At 43.6% G+C, this 10893-nt stretch overlaps 1 protein-coding gene across 1 annotated transcript; it reads left to right on the forward strand.

The window, feature by feature from the left end:
• Window positions 1–1849: 1849 nt before the first annotated feature.
• LOC120063700 (motor neuron and pancreas homeobox protein 1-like) lies at window positions 1850–4527 on the forward strand. Its single transcript, XM_039013995.1, has 3 exons — window positions 1850–2693; window positions 3696–3856; window positions 4120–4527. The coding sequence occupies exons 1-3, from the start codon at window positions 2279–2281 to the stop codon at window positions 4519–4521; spliced, it is 978 nt and encodes a 325-aa protein (XP_038869923.1). The 5' UTR covers window positions 1850–2278; the 3' UTR covers window positions 4522–4527.
• The last annotated feature ends 6366 nt before the right edge of the window (window positions 4528–10893 follow it).

Here is a 10893-nt window from a genome sequence, read left to right on the forward strand (position 1 = left end):
GATCCTTTTTATTCTCTATTTTGGTTAGGTCAGGGTGTGACTAGGGTGGGCAATCTATGTGTTCTATTTCTATGTTGGCCGGGTATGGTTCCCAATCGTTGTCTCTGATTGGGGATCATACTTAGGCAGCCTGTTTTTCACCTTAGTTTGTGGGATCTTGATTTTGTTAGTTGCTGTATAGCCTGCAGAACTTTACGTTCGTTTTTAGGTGTTCATTTTAAATAAAAGTAAGATGTTCGCCTACCACGCTGCACCTTGGTCTAATTCATCTAACGAGCGTAACAGAAGATCCCACCACCAAAGAACCAAGCAGCGTGGCCAGGAGGAGCAGGGATCCTGGGCCCGGGAGAAAAGTGAGTGGAGGACATCATGGACATGGGAGGAGGTTATGGCAGGGGACAAGACCCTGCCATGGAAGCAGGTGGAGGCAGCGAAGGAGGACCAACGGCGACTCCGAAGTTCACGACCACGACGGAAGCCCGAGAGGCAGCCCCCCAATTTTTTTGGGGGGGGCACACGGGTTGGCCGAGGGGCGAGTTTGAGAGTGAAGAGGAGAATTGGGATAGACTGAGCGAGGAGTATTGTGAGATAGTTGAGGGGAGTGATGAGGTAGAGTGGATTCATCTAACGAGCGTAACTGTGTGTGTGTGTGTGTGTGTGTGTGCTTAGCCTATTTGTGAGTTACTGTGTGATTGAGTGTGGGAGAATTGTGTCTCAATGTCAGTTGGTGAAACTGATACCAAATATTCGTAGTTCGTAGTTTTGTAGTAGTCTATAATAAATAGATATAATGCAAAATGACCACTTTCTTGATAATAATTATATGACCTAAAGGTTTACAGATATGGTTTACAGATATGACAACATTTATATTGGCTTTGAACAAATGGCCTATGAGGTCATTTTCACTTTCATTTTTCAAAGGCGTGTGAATGGTCATGAATAAAAATCCTAAACCATACTGTGCCTTACGCACCAAACAACATTTAAACATTTGATGTAGAAAATAGTTCAGGTTAATGTATATTCTCCGTATATAGTGCATTTATATTAGGTCAATTGGTTATTACTTCTTTCTTTGAGAATAAATATTTTTTGATGGGGGAAATCAGTGATCTTTTATTTAATTGAGGAGAATTGATCAAATATCCATGGACAGTATTAATGCAGAAATACACCATGCTGGTTCAGAATCGAAACCATAGCGCCTTTCTCTCACGGTTTGCGCTCGTTATAATTCCAATTCAGGCTGCTTCCTAGAATAGTTGACCAATTCGAAAATAATCTTCCATCCAAATGTGTATTTGTAGAGTAACCCATATAATATAGTGTTGGCCTATTCAAACAACGATACATTTACTCAAAGTTGTCAGCTACATTTCCAAAACGAATACATTTCTCAACCATTTGGTTATTTATAGTGTCAGGTGCTTTGTGTGATAAAAAAATATATATAAAAAAAATAACTGTGCGGTTATGATACATGCCTTTTTGTCGGGCTATATTATTATTTGTTTAGGCTACACATGTATAGACGTAAAGTTATTTTGAGCCACACCACCCTGCCGACCATTAAGTTTCTTTTTCTACACTATTTTCTCCGCGCTTTGTGAATTCCACTTGGGGGAAGTCTAAACGGGATCCGTGGGACGTCCCAAATCTAATGTCACCCTACTGAAGTTACATTTTATTAAACGGTTATAGTAAGGGTTAAAGTTAGATAATGTTTATTGTTAAAGTACAGGTTAGGGTAGGGGTTAGGGTTAGGGTATGGACGTCCCAAGGTCTCGGATAGCACTAACCATTCTACAAGCGCCCAAGAAGTACAGTGTGGCGAGCTCGAGCGCACTAGCAGTGTGAACGGGACCGTAAATGAACTCATTATGAAGCTGTCTGACCCGGGGTGTTCGCTGAGATTAGCCAATCAGAGTCTGGGTTGGAGAGCTTCAACAGCAGAGCCCTGTGAGAACATTTGTCAGTTGCAGGTGAAGACGTATTAGCACAGGACAGGACAGGACAGGAGTAGAGGGAGGAGACACTGGAAACAACGCCGGAGAAATTAGGCTAAAACAAAGAAGGATATTGTCAAGATAGCGTAACGTTTTATTATAATTTATTGAGAAAAAACTGAAACATTCTGTGTAACAGCAGTTTTAAAACTCTGGACAAGATGTTCTTTCATTTTGTCTAGATCAACTAATCCGACAAAAACATAACCCAGAACAATTATTCAACTTGCACAATTTGAGTTGGAGAAAAGTTTCAGGAAAGGTCTACAATGGCGAAATCTAAAAACTTTGGAATCGACGCGCTGTTGGCGCACCGGGACAACTCCCCGGGACTGTGTTTTGAGGACAGCCGTGTCTCTTACCACCCGTCGGAAATACCGTCCCCGCAGAGGACCCACAACGGTATCCACATTCAGACCGGAATGATCCACAAACCGGGTCTATTGAACTTCTCCCAGCCGGGACTCACCCAGCTGTCTCAGGGGGCCATCCATGGAATGTATCCCACCCACATGTACCGCATCGCGGCCCTGGGGGGGCAGCACCCTGCCTTTACCTACCCCGATTTGGTGCAGCATGCCCAGCAGTACCCAGAGCACCTACAGGCGGCAGCTATGGCTGGGTTCCCTCTAGAACACTGGATTAGAGCCGGAATGATGCTTCCAAAACTAGGGGACTATGGTAGTAAGTAGCCTGGAGGGGTCCCATTTTATATTTATTTGAATATATTTAAAATAAGTAACTCTGTCACTGTTCATATTAGAAGTTTATTGTGTGATAAGAAAGTAGTTGTAAATAATGTATTATGACAGAATGTTGTCTAACGCTTAAGCCAAATGTATGTATTGTTGCTGCATTATTTTGGTATAGCTTTTCATTTTAATTAATTGCCCCTTTTAATTAAATTATTTGTACTTTTATAATTTCATTGAACAATGTGTGCATTTACTACATTGTGTTATAATGTTAAATAAAATATTCGCTCCGGGTCTTAGATCTTGCTATTTGGAATTATTCCAAATTATGAACTTCGTTTTCAAATAATTTACAAAATTAAGCAGTCGAAAATAAACTATAATTGAATAAATAACATTTTAATGAATAGGCCATAGCCATGCGAGACATTTAACAATGAAGGAACACCTGGGGGAAATAGGGTCCACTTCCGTCAATATAATCCCGGGATAATTTATTGCATTTTCATTAATATAATGTGTTTTATAGCCCTGCTAAAGCAATATCTCGCCGTCCTCACATCACCTGCAAACTAAAGTCCAATAAAACGTATCACCAGGACAGCTTTTAAAGTTGACAGTATTTCTATCTTAGTCCCATCCTCCTCCCTTAAAGAACAGCTAAATGAACTTCACATGACCATGATAATGTTTTTTTTTTAAATAAACAACAACAAAAAATAGACATAAGTACACATATAAATAAAGAAATGTAGGCTGGGTTTTAGGCCAGTACATGTAAAATGCTCTGTGACAACCGCTGATGTAAAAAGAAAAAGGCTTTATTAAATACATTTGATTCATTGAATTGTATTGATATAAAGAACAATTTGATAACATGTAAAAGGAATTATGTCAACATAGTATTCAGAATAAAACGTATTGTTATTCTTATTATTAGTAATAATAACATGTGATAATAACCTCTCTCTCATGGTCTCCACTCCTCCAGCCTCTTCTCAGGCTAATCTGATGGGGAAATGTCGTAGGCCCAGAACAGCCTTCACCAGCCAACAACTACTACACCTGGAGAACCAGTTCAAACTCAATAAATACCTGTCCAGACCTAAACGCTTTGAGGTGGCCACCTCTCTCATGCTCACAGAGACACAGGTGAGCATGATGATCATCTCTGAACTGATTTTCAATCCTTTTGTGTAATTGTTTGCCATTTTTTATTACTTTGTGTCAGGGACCATAGATAAATAAATATTGCTTCAAGATTTAGATACATAGTTCAGATCCCATCTTCAGTCACATAGAGGTCCTACACATTCAGACTCACTTAAATGAGCTGCAGGTTGTTTGACTGACATGCTTATCCTCGTGTGACTGTTGTGTTCTTTTCTGACCTTGTGTTTCCGGGTTCCGTTCAGGTGAAGATCTGGTTCCAGAACCGACGTATGAAGTGGAAGCGGAGCCGCAAGGTCAAGGAGCAGGCAGCCCATGTCCAGGGGGAATACGACTGCCCAAACAGGGGGAAGAACAGCACCAAGACTGGGTCTGGAGATACCCGGAACTCTGGTACCCTAGAGGATGAGGAGGATCTGGAAGCAGAAGAGGAAGATGAGAAGGATCTGGAAGCAGAAGAGGAAGATGAGGAGAATGTGTTAAGTGCTAGTACACTAGCAGCTGGAGTGGGTTTAGTGTCTCGCCCCACACATTTCCTGAGGCACACCGCTACGGATCTCCGCTATAGTTCTCATGGTTCTTACTCAGAAGATGAACTAGAGGACCGTGGACCTGGGCTGGAGAGGAGGGTTGGGGTGGGGTTATGAGGAGAGTGGGGCTGGAGAGGAGGGTTGGGGTGGGGTTATGAGGAGAGTGGGGCTGGAGAGGAGGGTTGGGGTGGGGTTATGAGGAGAGTGGGGCTGGAGAGGAGGGTTGGGGTTATGAGGAGAGTGGGGCTGGAGAGGAGGGTTGGGGTTATGAGGAGAGTGGGGCTGGAGAGGAGGGTTGGGGTGGGGTTATGAGGAGAGTGGGGCTGGAGAGGAGGGTTGGGGTGGGGTTATGAGGAGAGTGGGGCTGGAGAGGAGGGTTGGGGTTATGAGGGGGGTGGGGCTGGAGAGGAGGGTTGGGGTGGGGTTATGAGGAGAGTGGGGCTGGAGAGGAGGGTTGGGGTGGGGTTATGAGGAGAGTGGGGCTGGAGAGGAGGGTTGGGGTGGGGTTATGAGAAGAGTGGGGCTGGAGAGGAGGGTTGGGGTGGGGTTATGAGGAGAGTGGGGCTGGAGAGGAGGGTTGGGGTTATGAGGAGAGTGGGGCTGGAGAGGAGGGTTGGGGTGGGGTTATGAGGAGAGTGGGGCTGGAGAGGAGGGTTGGGGTTATGAGGAGAGTGGGGCTGGAGAGGAGGGTTGGGGTTATGAGGAGAGTGGGGCTGGAGAGGAGGGTTGGGGTGGGGTTATGAGGAGAGTTATGAGGAGTTATGAGGAGAGTGGGGCTGGAGAGGAGGGGTGGGGTTATGAGGAGAGTTGGGGTTATGAGGAGAGTTGGGGTTATGAGGGGGGGTGGGGTTATGAGGAGAGTTGGGGTTATGAGGAGAGTGGGACTGGAGAGGAGGGTTGGGGCGGGGTTATGAGGAGAGTGGGACTGGAGAGGAGGGTTGGGGCGGGGTTATGAGGAGAGTGGGGCTGGAGAGGAGGGTTGGGGTTATGAGGAGAGTGGGGCTGGAGAGGAGGGTTGGGGTTATGAGGAGAGTGGGGCTGGAGAGGAGGGTTGGGGTGGGGTTATGAGGAGAGTGGGGCTGGAGAGGAGGTTTGGGGTGGGGTTATGAGGAGAGTGGGGCTGGAGAGGAGGGTTGGGGTGGGGTTATGAGGAGAGTGGGACTGGAGAGGAGGGGTGGGGTTATGAGGAGAGTGGGACTGGAGAGGAGGGGTGGGGTTATGAGGAGAGTGGGACTGGAGAGGAGGGTTGGGGTTATGTGGGATGTTTACTGTGTCCTATTCCCTATATTGTGCCCATAGGACTCTGGTCAAAAGTAGTACGCTATATAGGGTGCCATTTGGGATACTCCAAAACAATGTCTCAACACTCACGAGCACGTATCATCATCAACAGTCATGACTAGTGAAGAATGACAATGTAATCCAAAGTAGGCCACTACTCGGCTCAGTAGTGGCCCGAAGACATTCACAAATAAGTGGCTACAAGTAGTTATTCATTTTCTGTTCATCGTAATTTGCATTACGTTCAACAAGAGTAGCAAAAAGGACTTGATGCTAAGTCTGCGTTTACACAGGCATCCCAATTCTAATCTTTTCTTTTTTTACACTAATTGTTCTTTTGACCAATCACATCGAATCTTTTCACATGAGCTGATCTGATTGGTCAAAAGACATCAGAATTTGGCTGCGTATGTGAAAGCAGCCCATTTAATAAGTCCACTAAGCTATTTTGTCGTACATCCGCCCAGTGTTGTCATGCTTTTAGAGTCACATGCTATGTTGGTTCTGAACAGCACTGCAAACACTATTGTTATTCTATTTAACTCACAACAACAACAACAGATTATATTCAATGTATTATTTAATAGGCACTTACTATAGTCATTTTTGTATTTAACCTATGAAGATGGAAAACTCGTTTTTTTATGAAGTTGAATATATGTTCTTTATGACAGAATATTAAAATGAGGCACTGAATTGGTGGAATGACCCAAGAGGTGTGCTGTGATTGGAGCTAATTGGTGGATCAGGACTTCATTATAGTCATTAAGCTGTGAAGCTGGTTGTCCGGAGTTTCTCTGTGGCGCCACACACACACACACACACACACACACACACACACACACACACACACACACACACACACACACACACACACACACACACACACACACACACACACACACACACACACACACACACACACACACACACACACACTTGTCAAAGAGTGAGTGAAATGTCTTCATCAATTTGTACCCATTATCATGTCAATAGGCAAAGAGGGAGAGAGGGAGGAGGGAGGGAACTTCTGTAATACCATCTGCACACACACACACACACACACACACACACACACACACACACACACACACACACACACACACACACACACACACACACACACACACACACACACACACACACACACACACACACACACACACACATCTTTCTGCCCACCCCTCCCGAGCAGAGCCATTTAATTAGGCTATTTCATTCTCCTGAAATAGTGTGTTGACAGACAAAACCTTCATGTTTATCAAACAGGAACACAGTATAGCAGCTTGTCACAGCGTCAGCAGACTGCTGCATAATCTCACGTTATTCCTCTGTGTACATTACAAACAATGGCCTTTTATATTTAACACAATCAGTGGAGCTTGTTTTCCGTATCAATTAAAATGCAAATTGTTAAAATATTACGACATACTGACTGCATTTTGTTTAGGGCTCTTTAAACACTGTAAGTACCTCTATATCAACAGACAAATATAATTGATGTAGTAGATTCACACCATGTTTCCAGTGTTAGTATTTTAATAGACAGTTCTACTATTTTCCAAGGCTTTGAGAGGCGAGGCGTCTAACACACTAAACCCTATAGATGATTTAAAATATTTTATTACTGCTCAAAAACATAAGCGTAATTACAACAAACCATCGCCAATCACAATCGTCAGTTCCCGAAAAAAAAACTCAAAACAAGGCATTTGAAATGTCCTCTTCTTGGGTAAATGTAGCGGGTGCTCATGGTAGGTGTCTTAGCTCCCCGGGTGTTGTTGCTTGGCAACTCACAGTGCACACCTCCATCAAGGTGTTTTTCCAAACCGCTTCTAAATACCCCACCTGTTTAATTTTGGGTTGTTGTCCTGGACTCTTTGTTAGTTCCCATTTCTGTATGAGTGACACTATTTCTGTTTCCTTGCTGGGGAACATAACAGGGTCTAGTACTCTATATAGGTAACTTGTTGCCATTGCTCTGGTCGAACGTCGTGCACTACGTAGGGTATAGGGCGCCAACGTCGTGCAAAACGTAGGGTATAGGGCCCCAACGTCGTAGGGTATAGGGTGCTAACGTTTTGCACTACGTAGGGTATAGGGCGCCAACGACGTGCACTACGTAGGGTATAGGGCGCCAACGACGTAGGGTATAGGGTGCCAACATCGTGCACTACGTAGGGTGCCATTTGGGACACACTTCTGGTGCTCATTCTGCTCCCTCATCACACCTCCATGGTGGTGATTTAGATGGCCACGGCAACACTGTGATCAGAGGCACTCAACGCTGACCCATAATGCAACACTGTGATCAGAGGCACTCAACGCTGACCCATAATGCAACACTGTGATCAGAGGCACTCAACGCTGACCCATATTGCAACACTGTGATCAGAGGCACTCAACGCTGACCCATAATGCAACACTGTGATCAGAGGCACTCAACGCTGACCCATATTGCAACACTCTATGAAGGAGGGTTTATTATAGTCAGCATGAGGGAGGGTTTATTAAAGTCAACATGAGGGAGGGTTTATTATAGTCAACATGAGGGAGGGTTTATTATAGTCAGCATGAGGGAGGGTTTATTACAGTCAACATGAAGGAGGGTTTATTACAGTCAACATGAGGGAGGGTTTATTATAGTCAACATGAGGGAGGGTTTATTACAGTCAACATGAAGGAGGGTTTATTATAGTCAACATGAAGGAGGGTTTATTATAGTCAGCATGAGGGAGGGTTTATTACAGTCAACATGAGGGAGGGTTTATTACAGTCAACATGAGGGAGGGTTTATTATAGTCAACATGAGGGAGGGTTTATTACAGTCAACATGAGGGAGGGTTTATTATAGTCAACATGAGGGAGGGTTTATTACAGTCAACATGAAGGAGGGTTTATTATAGTCAGCATGAGGGAGGGTTTATTACAGTCAACATGAGGGTTTATTACAGTCAACATGAGGGAGGGTTTATTACAGTCAACATGAGGGTTTATTATAGTAAACATGAGGGAGGGTTTATTACAGTCAACATGAGGGAGGGTTTATTATAGTCAACATGAGGGAGGGTTTATTACAGTCAACATGAAGGAGGGTTTATTATAGTCAACATGAAGGAGGGTTTATTATAGTCAGCATGAGGGAGGGTTTATTACAGTCAACATGAGGGTTTATTACAGTCGACATGAGGGAGGGTTTATTACAGTCAACATGAGGGTTTATTATAGTCAACATGAGGGAGGGTTTATTACAGTCAACATGAAGGAGGGTTTATTATAGTCAACATGAAGGAGGGTTTATTATAGTCAGCATGAGGGAGGGTTTATTACAGTCAACATGAGGGAGGGTTTATTATAGTCAACATGAGGGAGGGTTTATTACAGTCAACATGAGGGAGGGTTTATTATAGTCAACATGAGGGAGGGTTTATTACAGTCAACATGAGGGAGGGTTTATTACAGTCAACATGAGGGAGGGTTTATTACAGTCAACATGAGGGAGGGTTTATTACAGTCAGCATGAGGGAGGGTTTATTACAGTCAACATGAGGGAGGGTTTATTACAGTCAGCATGAGGGAGGTTTTATTACAGTCAACATGAGGGTTTATTACAGTCAACATGAGGGAGGGTTTATTACAGTCAACATGAGGGAGGGTTTATTACAGTCAACATGAGGGTTTATTACAGTCAACATGAAGGAGGGTTTATTACAGTCAACATGAGGGAGGGTTTATTACAGTCAACATGAGGGAGGGTTTATTACAGTCAACATGAGGGTTTATTACAGTCAACATGAGGGAGGGTTTATTACAGTCAACATGAGGGTTTATTACAGTCAACATGAGGGAGGGTTTATTACAGTCAACATGAGGGTTTATTACAGTCAACATGAGGGTTTATTACAGTCAACATGAGGGAGGGTTTATTACAGTTATCATGAGGGAGGGTTTATTACAGTCAACATGAGGGAGGGTTTATTACAGTCAACATGAGGGAGGGTTTATAACAGTCAACATGAGGGAGGGTTTATTACGGTCAACATGAGGGTTTATTACTGTCAACATGAGGGTTTATAACAGTCAACATGAGGGAGGGTTTATTACGGTCAACATGAGGGTTTATTACAGTCAACATGAGGGTTTATTACAGTCAACATGAGGGAGGGTTTATTACAGTCAACATGAGGGTTTATTACAGTCAACATGAGGGAGGGTTTATTACAGTCAACATGAGGGATGGTTTATTACAGTCAACACGAGGGAGGGTTTATTACAGTCAACACGAGGGAGGGTTTATTACAGTCAACATGAGGGATGGTTTATTACAGTCGACATGAGGGTGGGTTTATTACAGTCAACATGAGGGTTTATTACAGTCAACATGAGGGAGGGTTTATTACAGTCAACATGAGGGTTTATTACAGTCAACATGAGGGAGGGTTTATTACAGTCAACATGAGGGAGGGTTTATTACAGTCAACATGAGGGAGGGTTTATTACAGTCAACATGAGGGAGGGTTTATTACAGTCAACATGAGGGAGGGTTTATTACAGTCAGCATGAGGGAGGGTTTATTACAGTCAACATGAGGGAGGGTTTATTACAGTCAGCATGAGGGAGGTTTTATTACAGTCAACATGAGGGTTTATTACAGTCAACATGAGGGAGGGTTTATTACAGTCAACATGAGGTAGGGTTTATTACAGTCAACATGAGGGTTTATTACAGTCAACATGAAGGAGGGTTTATTACAGTCAACATGAGGGAGGGTTTATTACAGTCAACATGAGGGAGGGTTTATTACAGTCAACATGAGGGTTTATTACAGTCAACATGAGGGAGGGTTTATTACAGTCAACATGAGGGTTTATTACAGTCAACATGAGGGAGGGTTTATTACAGTCAACATGAGGGTTTATTACAGTCAACATGAGGGTTTATTACAGTCAACATGAGGGAGGGTTTATTACAGTTATCATGAGGGAGGGTTTATTACAGTCAACATGAGGGAGGGTTTATTACAGTCAACATGAGGGAGGGTTTATAACAGTCAACATGAGGGAGGGTTTATTACGGTCAACATGAGGGTTTATTACTGTCAACATGAGGGTTTATAACAGTCAACATGAGGGAGGGTTTATTACGGTCAACATGAGGGTTTATTACAGTCAACATGAGGGTTTATTACAGTCAACATGAGGGAGGGTT

This window comes from Salvelinus namaycush, chromosome 19, assembly GCF_016432855.1.
Source record: "Salvelinus namaycush isolate Seneca chromosome 19, SaNama_1.0, whole genome shotgun sequence".
Lineage (NCBI taxonomy): Eukaryota > Metazoa > Chordata > Actinopteri > Salmoniformes > Salmonidae > Salvelinus > Salvelinus namaycush.